The sequence below is a fragment of the Dermacentor andersoni genome, chromosome 1 (genome assembly GCF_023375885.2).
Source record: "Dermacentor andersoni chromosome 1, qqDerAnde1_hic_scaffold, whole genome shotgun sequence".
NCBI lineage: Eukaryota > Metazoa > Arthropoda > Arachnida > Ixodida > Ixodidae > Dermacentor > Dermacentor andersoni.
The window spans coordinates 104584042-104597982 of NC_092814.1; the positions used below are offsets into that span (position 1 = coordinate 104584042).

The 13941-nt window shown below is 43.4% G+C and overlaps 1 protein-coding gene across 2 annotated transcripts in view; it reads right to left on the minus strand.

Annotated features, from left to right (window-relative positions):
- Positions 1-6296: 6296 nt before the first annotated feature.
- Positions 6297-13941, minus strand: part of LOC129380552 (uncharacterized) — a 105119-nt gene continuing 97474 nt past the window's right edge. For both annotated transcript variants that reach the window (XM_055061873.2, XM_055061871.2), the window contains one exon: positions 6297-6763. In XM_055061873.2, the coding sequence (XP_054917848.1) occupies positions 6760-6763 (4 nt within the window). In that variant the 3' untranslated portion in view covers positions 6297-6759. The remainder of the gene's footprint in view (positions 6764-13941) is intronic.

Sequence of the window (13941 nt, forward strand, 5' to 3'; positions counted from 1 at the left end):
GTTGCCCCAAGCTGATACACCATAAGATAAGTGACTGTGAATGCATGCGTGATAAAGCGAACGGATGATGTGCTGCTGAACATATGATCGAGTTTTCATGATGGCGTGGATTCCAAAAGAAATCTTGTGGACAATCTATTGCGCACGAAGATTGAATTTCAGGTGCCTATCTAAAATTACGCCAGGAAACTGAGTTATCGGAAGCTGGTTTAAGTGGTTAAGACAAACATATACAGATTGCGATATTACCGTAGGGGGGGGGGGGGAGATGAAAAACCATAAAAACTGTTCTTAGCGGATTTAAATGTGCTTAACATGTCCTTTCGATACCAAGAATTTGCTTTATGTTGATCAGCATTAACTTTTCGTTGTAGCTCGTCGACATTATTTGCGCAAGCAAAAATAGTCGTGCCATCTGTATATAAGATACAGTCGGTAAGGCTTAGAACATTAGGCAAGTCTTTAATAAACAGTAGAAATAGCAGTGGGCCAAGGATCCAGACCTGAGGAACACCTTGATTGATGCTCTTAGCAGATTAGATGTTGCCGTCAATTTGACCAACTTGAATCCTGGCGTTTTACGCGCCAAAACCACGATTTGATTATGAGACACGCGTTACACGCATTAGCGGGGGGGGGGGGGGGGGGGGGCGACTCCGGTTTAACTTCTGGGTTACGCAGTAAGGTTCAAGTTTATGTATAAGGATGTGGTGATTGGTGTGAGAAGCTTTTGTTAAATCCATCAATACACTTTCAACCAGCAAGCCTTTATCGACTGTTTTTCAATTTTATTTGTTAAAGAGATAAGCGCAAGTTTAGTTGAGTAACCTGGCCGAAAGCCCTAGTGTTTAGGTGATACTAGAGTAAATTATGTTACTGAGTATGTTAAACGCGTATAAAAAAGACTTGAAATGTGTATGAAAAAAAAATCTATAGACGTTGTAGGAAAGGCAGGTCTCTATTTTGGGAATATGTGTTCAACTTTCGCACCTCTATTTTCTCTTAAGCAGATGTTTGCCCATAAATAGTTAAAGTTTTGCAGGTTGTGGTGACAGATGTCATCTCGACATCTGTCGTGTCCTCAACCGCCCCCAAGAACACACACACACACACACACACACACACACACACACACACACACACACACACACACACACACACACACACACACACACACACACACACACACACACACACACACACACACACACACACACACACACACACACACGCACACACGCACACGCACACACACACACACACACACACACACACACACACACACACACACACACACACACACACACACACACACACTCTCTCGCACGCATGCACACCTTGTTTAATCTTGTAAACGTACTCAAGTAAGAGTTCTTCAAGTTGAGTTTTCTCCAATAAAGTCTTCTACATATCCTGTATAGAAGGAGTTGCGTATAAGAAGAAGTTTCTTACTATACTGCGGTCACAGTTTCACAAAAACCTTTATAAAGAACGGACCGCTGAATTATAGCTGCCGCTAACAAGGGTGCAATGGGGGGTGAAGTGATTCATATCTTATTCACTTGCACAGTGCACCGAAAATCTAGTTTCCTGCCTCAATGAGTTTAAGCTACGTATGCTCAGTCGATCGTCCTATCTTGATGGTATGGGTGTGCGAATATTCAAAACTTTCGTATAACTTGTGCAATGCCGTCCTATTCGATGCGGTGCTCGAATCGTATGGTCGTTAGTCGATAAGTCGCATATTTCTCAAATCATTTTCGAATACTTGATATTGTGAATTATATATAGACTCTCGAACATGAAACAGAAACAACAATACAGTCGTAGCGGACACCATACACGAGACGTTATGCAGTATGGAGCATGCTGCGTCGTACGGGGAACAAGACTGTTCTGGCTAAATCACAATAATTTCTGTTGAAATTTCGTTCACACGTGGCATTCATCAGTGGATATTGCTCAGTACGACTTGTGGAAGGAACTCAGCACCTGTGTACTCCCTTTGAATTAAATGTGAAATGTCTCATTTCAACATTACTTGTTATAATACTGGCACCATCCGCAGCAACCATTCGAACCAGAATTAAAGCGCCTTTTTTTCCCCACTCTGCCATCGGCGCAGACAAACGCCCCATTTCGAATTTGGTCTCGAAGCTATAAATAGAGGCCAACGGGCTCCAGAGATTCCGTTTTAAATCTTAATTTCGATAATGCATGGCGACGTATATTCCGAAGAATCCTGATTATCGGAAACTTATTATTCGTCTGTAATATCACAGGTATGCCTTTAATAAAGCATGCTTCATAATGGGTATTGTAATGATAGAAATGTGCTAACGTTGCGTGTACTAGAATGTGAACAGTCTTCGACATTTATGTTGAACAAGCCTCATAATTATATTAGCGAACAATTCGAAAATATATTCGATATTCGATTCGATTCTCTTTTGGCACTATTCGATTTGTATTCAATTGGGTCTCAAAAATTACCATTCCCACACCCCTATTAACTTGATATCATATTGAGATGCTTCCACGTTGCATTGTATTGCATATGCTTTTAGGTTTTCCACTATAACTTTATGATGGCGTGCCAGGGTTGTTATAGGCTAGTCAAGCTCACTAGATCTTTCTCTTCCCATGCCTCTGCTCTCTGAAGTGGTATATATATATGATTAATTAATTTATTAATTAATTTATTGATTGATTGATTGCTTGATTGATTGATTGAATTGTTAGTAGTGGACGCCAGTTGACAGATTAAGAAAAGAAATATGAATTTCTTTGTCCATCGCGGTCTATGTTTTGCACGACACACGTTTGCTCGTAAGTCACTGTAGAAAAGAAAGGCAACGTTTATGGAGATTATGGTTCGTTAACGTTGCTAAAAAAGTATTTACGTAGCCCCTGATGAAGTCGCTGGATAAAGCATAAGCCGATCCAATTCTTATGTTGTGCCTTTACTTCCAGTCATTTCCAAGGTGCGCGAAGCGGCACTACGAGAACCTCAGTGGGCGCTCGCAACACATCGCACCCTCCTTAGCGTTTCAAGAGCGCTATGTGCGAACTCTGCAGAGTTAATAACAAGACAGCTTTTACCACTTACCGAAATTCGCAGCTGTTTATCTCCATTCACGAGCAGTCAGCGCAATGACAAGCTTTGCAGAATCGGTAAACTTTTACAAGCGTTCCTTGTGACACTGTTTGTGATGTTCATTCAACACGTTTTGTCTAATACACCTACTGCAACTGAGTCTAAACAGAATATGTCAGTACGTCCACTGAGCATAAAAACGTAGCAGGAAAGGAGCTTGTCAATTCTCAGCTTCTAGTTTTTATTCCCTTTATGATCTTTCAAGAAAACACGCTTAGTTAGTTTGTTTTCCAGTTATACTGAATGGAACAAATTAAAACGACACTCACGCCGTGGTCAGAGAATGTAGGCAGCCAAGTTGAACGTTGCCAAGTTCACATTTCCACGCGGCTTTCGCGATTCGCTGCACGAATCGTGAAACCCACGGGACGTGACAATGAGCACAAGATATTCGTAAAAATCCACCAGCTTCGCGAAGTGCGTGCACTAATATGATCGGTGGAAACACACGGAAGGGCCCTTTATTTCGTGTTACTGCGCATTCACGAATATCCGGCGGATGCAAAAAACACCATGCCACGGAACAAGTAGAACTGAGAACAATACTTCCCTAGGTAACAGTTTTTCGAGTCAGCCACGCATCGGATGCAACCTGGTCGAGGAGCAAGCTGCAACGGTGTGGAGCTGCAGCGCACAGCGCTGGGCGCGCCTCGAGCGAGCGGGACGTTTGAATCGGCGGCCAGTCGCCGTCGTACCGCCCTCGGCCGCATGGTAGCGCGGGCGTTGGTTTGCGAGCACCCAGCGCCATCTATGTACAAGCGCTAACATCTCGAGATTCGCTTAGCGCAAAAAATATATAAAAGAAGCCCAGTTTCGGAGAAGTGCTTTTGGGAGCCCTCCTATTCCGCACTCACCCTCTTCGTGCGTGCATTTGCGTGTTTATATGCAAGTTGTGACACATCTGGCGGCGGTCTCTCTCCATTCGAGTTTCGCTTATTTAGATTTTTTACTGATGTTGCTGGTCACGCACTTGTGGCTGAAACAAATTCATTCATCACTCCTTATAACGGATAAACATTACTTGGCAAACTAATTTCTTTGTATGCGGAGTATGCGGTGACCTACATAGAATTAAGAAGTAATTGGAAAGCTTACTGAATTATGAAACCCATCATTGTAAATTATTTTATCTTAATTCTGCAAGGTATTTCGTTAAAAGATGGGAGGTTGGCTCTTCTGGAAAGCACACTACTCGCCACTTTTTTTTTTTTCATTTACATTTCGAACAACTGCCCATGTTCGACGATGCGGCGGTCTGCTCGCGGGGTAAAAATTTGCATCGTATCAGGGCTCAGTTTGCCGCTTTTAATGCAATAAGCCTTGTCTCCATATCAACAGTGCCGATAAAATACTGAACGCAGCTTCGTCAGGACCGGTTAGTTTCGCCTGGCCTTTGAGTTTTGTTTGCATTCAGCATTGTTATTATTAACAAAGAATAGTAATGCAGTCACAAAATTGTTTTCTCCAAAGCCTCTGACAAACTGCGGCTAGACTTTCCATAGACATGAGAAAATGAGAATATTCACTTAGATTATTTTAATATACTTAACTTGCTGCTCTCTTGGCTTTGAAACATTATCAAACCCAGCCGAGCCCCCTCGTACTCAGAACCTCCACAGAGAGCCAGTAGGGCTCACTCAGACTTACAAAATCACGGAATTACTCGTACTCAGACTCACCCACTCTCATCGATGCAGAAACTCGAATTGTCTCGGCCTTACTCACTCTAGGACTAACGGACGTAAACGGACTCAAGTTGACTGGTGCTCACCAGCCTAAATAGTTGAAAGGTTTCAGTTCTCCTATCATGGTCATCCATTTACTTAAGAATTTAACGTTACGGAGAAACTGGCGACATGTCGCACTTGTCGAAAACTTTTCCAGTCTCTAACTAACTAACTAACTAACTAACTAACTAACTAACTAACTAACTAACTAACTAACTAACTAACTAACTAACTAACTAACTAACGAACGAACTGTGCAGCCGGTTGCTTGCGTGGGCTTCGTGGCTCGCGCGGAGCGCGTTCTCTAGCAGGGGTGCCACCGCAGGCGAAGTAGCACATGCGCAGTGGGTCCGAAGCCCACGCTAGCGCTTTGTTACCGCGCTGGCCGCATTCCTGGTTGTGCCGGCACTCCGCTTTCCTTCTCATCCTTTTCATATGCCCTCCTCCACTTTCCGCATCCTGGTTGCACTGCACCCTCCTCTCCACTTTCCTCCTCGTGCCTTTCATCCCCTCCTCCCCGCTTCTCCCCGCTTTCCTTCTCATCCCCACCTTTCGCCGTGCTCGTTTGTTCGGTTACGCCGACGCCGAGGCCGACGGCGACGCTCGCCGCAGGAGCGGGCGCCTAAGAGTGCGCTCTAAAAAGAGGTGAAAGGCAGTTAAGCAGAATAAAGGCCGGTTGGCTTACTGTGCAAAGGGGGACGGAGTAAGGGCAGAAAAGATAAGAAAACAAAAGAATACTAAAAAAATGAAAGCATCTGTTTCTGGTCAGTGATCACGCCTATCCTTCGCAATGTGGCATCTTGAATACAATACTTCCTGCAAACATGCATTGCATAGAAGTGGCTCGTTGCCTTATTTCTTTTGCTCGCTGTCTTAATGGGTATTTCGCCACTTGTGAAGAATTGTGGTAGTTGTAGCATCGCTGCATATTTATGTGCACACAGAATCTTCTGCGTATATAAAATGTCTGTATATTTTCTTCACTATTTCACGAAGTAGTAATGGTTCTGTGATTTCTGATATCTCTACTGATTCCTTCAGGACCGCAATAAGGTTATCTATCTATCTATCTATCTATCTATCTATCTATCTATCTATCTATCTATCTATCTATCTATCTATCTATCTATCTATCTATCTATCTATCTATCTATCTATCTATCTATCTATCTATCTATCTATCTATCTATCTATCTATCTACTGAACCGAATGCCTTTTCGTCAAGAGGTATCATCCTTCTCCACAGTCCCAGTTACGTTAAGCGATAGCTTTCTTTGGATAAAAGAAATAAGAGTTCCGTTTTATCGGCAAGGTTTACCATGGTTGCTGAGGAAGGCGTTCGTCATTTAAATCTACAGCGTGTCTCTAATCATTATGTGCAAGCTATCGCTTACAAAGATGTCAACGCAGATTGGTTCTGCTGGGATTTTTTATTCCCCACCAAAAGCCTGAATTTGCACTTCCTTGACGGCTTCCAGGTTGGCTTGCTTTTTCCTCAGAAGCGAAAAATAAATTAATATTGAAAGATTGAAAACCAATTAGACAGTGGTTTCGTAGGTTCTGTTTATCTTCAGTTGTTCTTCGAACTCGGCTCCAGGCTGCCTGTGGGTTTGGGCTCTTGGCGTATCCGTTGCATTCCAGACAACACCTACCGCAGTCAAAGAGCACGTTAACCTGGCCGGAGGCAAGGAAACCAAGCATACCCTTAAAAAGGGTAAGTGCGCAGTGGCAACTGCTAGGCAACTTAGCGGCGCTATGTTGTTGACTTTGCGAATAATTTTGTTTCTTGAAGCAAACGTAGTTATCTTGCTTGACAGCGAGTCTTCTGTTAGGCTCCTTGTTTCATCATGCCTTTCTTGACTGTTGCGACATATTCATCTGAAAAAATAAAGCAAATACTTTAGAGAAATAGCTGATCGATAATATGCAATTTGTTAGTGCGCACGTTTACAACGATATGTAGTAATCATATTGATTCTGCAGGGATTACACATTATTACTATATTCCTAGGCTGTCATTACATGGATGGGACAGGATAGCGCATCACATCATCTTTTTAGCACCGCGTGTTCAAGTAAGTTGGTACAATGGCGCTAGGATGGTGCATCGCTCAATACGGCAGGAGCAGTCTCCTTTAGCGAATCCAAAGTTGTATTTACATGATGAATGAAGCAGTCCATACCGTCGCATCGTCACCTTAGCGCGTCGAATTCGTCTAAAGTATTAATCAAATTGCTTCTACAAGAAAAGCCTGTAGGGCTGGCAAGGCACATCTCTGCTCAGCAGGGCATGAACATGGGGCGCTATAACTTAAACTATTCCAAACTTTATTCCAATTCTGCAACCAGCCCTCCGCGATTGGTCACTCCACTTCGCCTGTTTGTCATGCGACGTCACAAAAACCGCGATAGCTACCAATCTGTTATGACGTGTACACACTCATTATGCATGATTCGACCGAACAAAAGAAAAATTATTTCTGATTAGATGCCTTTTCTTCATTAACCCTCTGCTATTGGTCAAAAGGTTTCAGGCTGCACCCACCGGACCTGTCTGTCACTCGACGTCATAAACGGCAAAAACTCATTGCGTCAAAGTGACGTGTACGCGTTAAAGATGCATTATTAAAATGCCGAACAAAACTGAATTTTTCTCTGAATAGCCGCAGGCTGCCCCGTTCCGAAAGGAAGAAAAGATGGCTACCGCCGATCGCTCAGGCACTGGCTATATTCTCACATGTCGGAGGGCATGGGTTTATTTGCGTATAACCAAACTTTTTTCGTGGTCGTATAATGTTATCGAGACCTTTTGGCGCGTATACGACACCGCTCTGCCAACTTTTCTTTGCTGACAATCCGTTTTGGTGGCACTTTTAAACTTCCGTTACACGCCGCCGTAATTTTAGAAAAGCCACAGCAAGCTAAATAAGGGAAGCGGACCAATCGCAGATGCCGGCACCTCCCTCTTCATCCGGTTACCTATTTTGAGTGCACTGGCTCGGCACCATCGAAATCCTCTCCGCTTTAGCTTGCTCCTCGCCTCTTGTCAGCCAATTAGATGAGAAAAACAGCGCGATGTAGGCAATGTTATTCGCATTGAAAGCAAACAAAGGTGACCCGGTCATCTCCACCTCCAGGCCACGTCCAGGCCACGTCCAGACGTAAATGGTACAGAAAGGTATCTATTGTACGGTCAGTTTTTGTGTTCACAGAAACCCGTAGCGCACGGGCCTCTTTTTTTTTCTCGTTGAACCACATATCTTCAGACAGCGCACTACACAGCCTACGTAGAACGCTTTTGGCGTCAAACTGGATAAATTCCAGATGGGTCATTGCATTCAAGCAGCGAGAATCATCGTGTTGATAAAGTGCTTGAAGAGTATCTTCGATAAAGCTGGGGTGAGACGTACATACGTGGACCATGGGCAAGCACCGTCTGAGCTGGATGCACAGGCGGTGTTCGCCAGCTTCTCGTGAGACTATATCTCCACGAGGTACGGCGATTATGTATATCTTTACGTGTGCCTGATTTCGTATGCTGGGTGAGTGTGGATCTAGTGCATCCAGGGCACTCAAAAAGTGTAAATGTCTTTTCAAAAGAATCAAGTTGTCGGTTTTTATATCTGCCATCAACGTTGCAAGCTGTCAGTAACGATTTAATGATGCGAATCACATCAATATTAAATTAAGGGGTCTTACGGGCCAAACCCACGATATGATTATGAGGCACACCGTACTGGGGGGCTCCGGAATAACTTGGACCACCTGGGGTCTTTTAACTTGCACCTAAATCTAAGTACACGGGTGTTTTCGCATTTCGCCACCATCAAAATGCGGCCGCCATGGCAGGGATTCAATTCCGTGACCTTAGCAGCCCAACACTATTAGCAGCCCAACACTATAGCCACTATAAGAAACCACGGCGGGTTGCACGTCAATATCAAGGCACCCGGGTTTATTTAAAGTGTACCGAATTCGGGTGTCTTCTAAAGAAGACTACGAACGATATTGGGCAAAATTCACTTGCCGAGCATTATACGTATTTCCCGCACGGCTTTATTGGAATCACTGGAAATTTTCGCAGCATAATGAACTATATTGCTGCTTACCAAAGACAACTTACTTCGTTAAACCGTCTTTTTCAGTGTAGAACCGTAGTTCAATTCCGGCAGCGGCGGCCACATTTTGATGGGGGCGAAATGCAAGAAGCGTCTGTACTTAAATTTATGCGCACGTTAAAGTGCTCCAAGGAGTCAAAATTAATTCCCAAGCAACGGCGTGCCTCAATATCAGCTTGTGGTTTTGGCACGTAAGACCTCAGAACTTATATACTCGACTTTGGTGCGAAAGGAGGCAAAACAGCTTTTTTTGCTCTCGAATAAATATAAGAATATATTCACATGAATGCTTTCACTGTTTTCTCACCCACATCTCAATCACATCTCAAACAACCCCAGGTGGTGAAAATAATCTGGAGTCCCCTACTACAGCATGACTCATAATCCTATCTAGGTCGTGGACACGTAAAAGGACAGACCTTTTTTTTTTAATTTTGGTTAATTGTTTTGAGCTTTTGTTCTTTTACTGATGCATATACGTCCTCGCGCGTACGATCGCCGATCAATAAAACACGAACAATCATTACAAAGTAAGGCGCCTTTAGCAAGTAAAAACTGGCGAGTAGTATCTCGTACCACAACTTATTCGGTCAGAACAGGAGGTATAAGCCTCGCACTAAGCATGCAAGCCGAAATCGTGCTGACAATACTGGAAATGGTGAAAGCGGAAACAAGAGAATGAATTCTTCGAAAGAATGAATCCTCACTAGTTCGTGTTTCAATTGTCCGCGGTGCACCTTTTCAACTTATTCGGTGGGCAACACGCCCGCCTATCCCTTTTCTTCCACACTCGCAAATGCTAAAGATCATTTCAGATTTTCTACGCTACACAATCGGGATATTAGAAGCGATAAGATGATGTATCTTCTTTCTTTTCGTCTTCTATGTTGTGGGGAAAATGCAATTAAAAATTTTGTTCTAGAAGAGGTGATTGTCCGACTGCTGCAAGTGAAGCGCAAGAAACTGGGACAAACGGAGGGTACAACACATGCGATTCATGCGCTACACATGAGCTACAACACATGTGTAACGTGGTCTCACATACGCATTGCACCATCATAGAGCCAATAGAATTACATGCACTGCTGCCGGTAATGGCTGCTGCCCCTTACGCGGACGGGTCCCCTTATCGGAACGCTGGCTCTAGCGTTATCCTTGTTCGATTAGTGTTGATCACTTCAAGGCTCCATCATTCTGTGAATCTCCTTCTTGTTTGAATTTATATACCGGTAACATTGGCATATGACAATTCGCGTACGTACAATTTGCGGTGCGAATGTTTTAAGTGTAGTGGTTGAGCCACTAAGCATATTCTCACATCATGAACACCAGGCTTGAATGCCAAGAGCGCCACTCAATGCATGCTTTAAGGCGCCGGCCATCTGATGGTAAGTTTTCTTTGGAGGCTTTTTCTGTGACCACCACAAGAAACAAATGGAGGAGACATGGAGTCCATGAGAGCTCGTCAAGGTTGTAGTTTCGCCAATTCCTCTAAAATGGGTAATAACAATGTCATTAAAAGATTGCCTTAATTATATTTGTAGTCGGCGTTTCTCGTGGACGGGTCCTGCGCACCATCATCCACGCCTCTCTCGTTTCCATGGAATTCTGTTGTATTTATTAAATTCAGTTTACAACTGCTGCTAACGTAACATGAATCGCGCTTCGTTATCGCGCTCAAACTCAGTCGTACAATGTCCTTCTATGCTATCTCTCAACAACTCCATTAAACGCAACGAAAGCACTATGTCGCTTCAGCGAATAAGGAAAGAGGACCAGCATGCGTCTTCCTGAAAATAGAACTGCTTAACCACTACCATGTGACTTAACTTCTTCTTCTGTGATTCTTAACGCAATCCAGACGCTGCGTGCACACAGCGTATTGCGGCAAACAAGAGATAAGCCATGCCTGAGGCTCTCACCCATGATTATTTAACGCGATTAGGAGTGTTTCCGTTAGTGCACAGCGTTGCTGAGACAAATTACAGGGGTGAAGTTCATGTATAAAACTTGCCAGGAAGGCGTAGAAGACTCTGGCAGGGGTACCACGTGTGCATGATAATACGCACTCATATTTGTGCGGCAGACACATTAATATTTGTCCTATTCATTTCTCTCGTTGCGCTACCATTTTACTATTTTGAGCAGCACCAAATGCAGCTGCAGGAAGATCAGGTACTAATAGTGGAACCTATTCCTTGACAGCGACCTTCTCCTCTTTTGCGTTATCCAGTTGGCTCCATAAGTATTGCTGCCTTAGGCACGGCAGATGAACGCCAAAAACGGTTAAACGTGATCAGCACGGCCAAGAAGTGACACTTGTAAAGCCGAAACCGCAGTCGAACATTTGCACCTGGTCGGAAGAAGCTCTTACTCATTTTTTTTGAAGTCTGTATCCAAATATGAGGTAGAAGTACGTTGCAAATATTTATTGATAACGTTACCCGCTAACCAGCTCATGTGTAGAGTTCTCACCGCAATCCATGTTTTGTACAGAATCATTGCATAGTCATTCGTATGTCGTTGTGCATCACATAGTCCGATCGCGTATGGTTCGTATCGTTGTACCACGAGTTGTTTTTCCAGATTTTCCAAGCGGCACGTCACTGATGGTACACAGCGTATGAAAGAGACCATCGCTGCGACGATGGTCAATCACGGACGCCACTTACGAAGCAGAAATTTTGTTGTTGCAGGGCCTCCGCATCCGCATTATATGCTGTTTCTTCTGAATTTGCTTAACAAGCGTCTTATTCGATAAAATGCAGAAGCGAAGCCCATGATAACTCACCCCCAAAAACCTTGCAAATTGTGCCAGGCCACCTTGAAAATTATAAAGCGAGTTTCGTACACGTTTAAGCTTCAGTCATGACTTTTGCAGTGAAAATACACCTTGCTTACTACATATTGACAAAGGTAGTAGTATAAACGGCAGCGGTGTTTACAAACCAGAAGAAGTTTTCACTTTGTTCTTTAGAAGCTGATGCTTAACCATTACACTAACATATACCCTATACCGTTCCTTTTTAGGCCTGCGGACGGAAGCAAATTTCTATGACGAAGCTACCACAAGAACTGTGACACAGTGTTTTCGCCGCCACAGCAACAAAACAGCCTCCTGAACAACATTAACTATACGAGTATATATATATATATATAAACACTTAATTGCCACGTTTCTGCCGGGGTGCGTCGGAACGTCGAAATTAAGTATTTTGGCCTTTCCACGTGCGCCTGCATATTCAATATATATATATATATATATATATATATATATACACACACATATATATATATACACACACACACACATATATATATATATATATATATAAACGAGAAGAGAGGGGGTTAACCGAGGGTCCCGATTTTTATTAGTCATATCATGAGAAGCCAACAAACACTGACACCAAGGACAACATAGGGGAAATTACTTGTGTTTAATAAATGAAATAAGGAAACGATAAATTAATGGAAATGAAAGTGGATGAAAAAACAGCTTGCCGCAGGTGGGAACCGAACCCACAACCTTCGCATTTCGCGTGCGATGCTCTACCAATTGAGCTACCGCGGCGCTGTTTCCCCATCCACTTTCTTGGGTATTTATGTGTCCTAGTAGAACCCTGGGAGTGTTAGCCAGCGCCATCACTCGCATACCTTGGCGGCGGACGTGGAACGTCCTTCTTGCCGCAGGCGTCACGAGAACGTGATCTTTTTGGGTGAAGGCAACAACTGGTCAATAAACCCACACATGCTACCTGAAGGCATCAATGTTGCCGGATTCGACACCCTCGTTATGTAATAAACGAGAAGAGAGGGGGTTAACCGAGGGTCCCTTCTCTTGTCTTCTCTTGTCTTCTCTGTCTCTTGTGGGTTCGGTTCCCACCTGCGGCAAGCTGTTTTTTCATCCACTTTAATTCCCATTAATTTATCGTTTCCTTATTTCATTTATTAAACACAAGTAATTTCCCCTATGTTGTCCTTGGTGTCAGTGTTTGTTGGCTTCTCATGATATGACTATATATATATATATATATATATATATATATATATATATATATATATATATATATATATGTATATATACGAGAGTGGTGGCGCTGGCTAATGCTCCCAGGGTTAGTTCTCGTATAGTAAAATATGAATACCCCAGAAAGTGGATGGGAAAACGGCGCCCCGGTAGCTCAGTTGGTAAGAATATCGCAAGCGTAATGAGTCGCCGGGCGCTCGTATCCCACCTGGGGCCAGTTGTATTTTCATCTACTTTAATTTCCATTGATTTACCATTTCCTTAATTCAATTAGTAAGTACAAGTAATTTCCCCTATGTTCTCCTTGGTGTCTGTTTGTTGGCTAAGAGGTGTATATATATATATATATATATATATATATATATATACCTGAGAAGCTCGAACACCCTCTCACCATCAAGAAAACCTTTTCTGACGCAGGTACAGGTGCGAGAAAGTGGAAAAAAAAAAACGTCTAAAAGCTGAAGTACTTAAGACAAAATAACGGTTTTGGCGATGTCGTTTCAGGCACACATATTTGAGCAGAAGGGGTAAAATCGACTACAGGTAGGGTTACCAAACGAGGGCGTGTAACCAGAAAGCTTCTCGCAAGTAGCAGCATCGCCTCATTGGTAGGCGTTCGGGCACTTGCGAGTCACGAACGCGATCGGCACGATAACGAGGGGATTGGCGTGACAATGGCCACCTCTGGACGACACTTAAGTATAAGAGAAGTTTGTGAATACGAGCTCAAAACCAGATATTAGTTATCGAAACTCGCCTAATAGCTGTCGTGGGATTTTCAAACCTGAAACAGATTGCACACCCTCTTATCTGATTAGCTCTTGGCAAGACGGGATCGGCTAACGAATAGTTGCAATACCATAAAAACCGATAAGGGGAATCGTAGAATCACGGAAGCGCTTTCT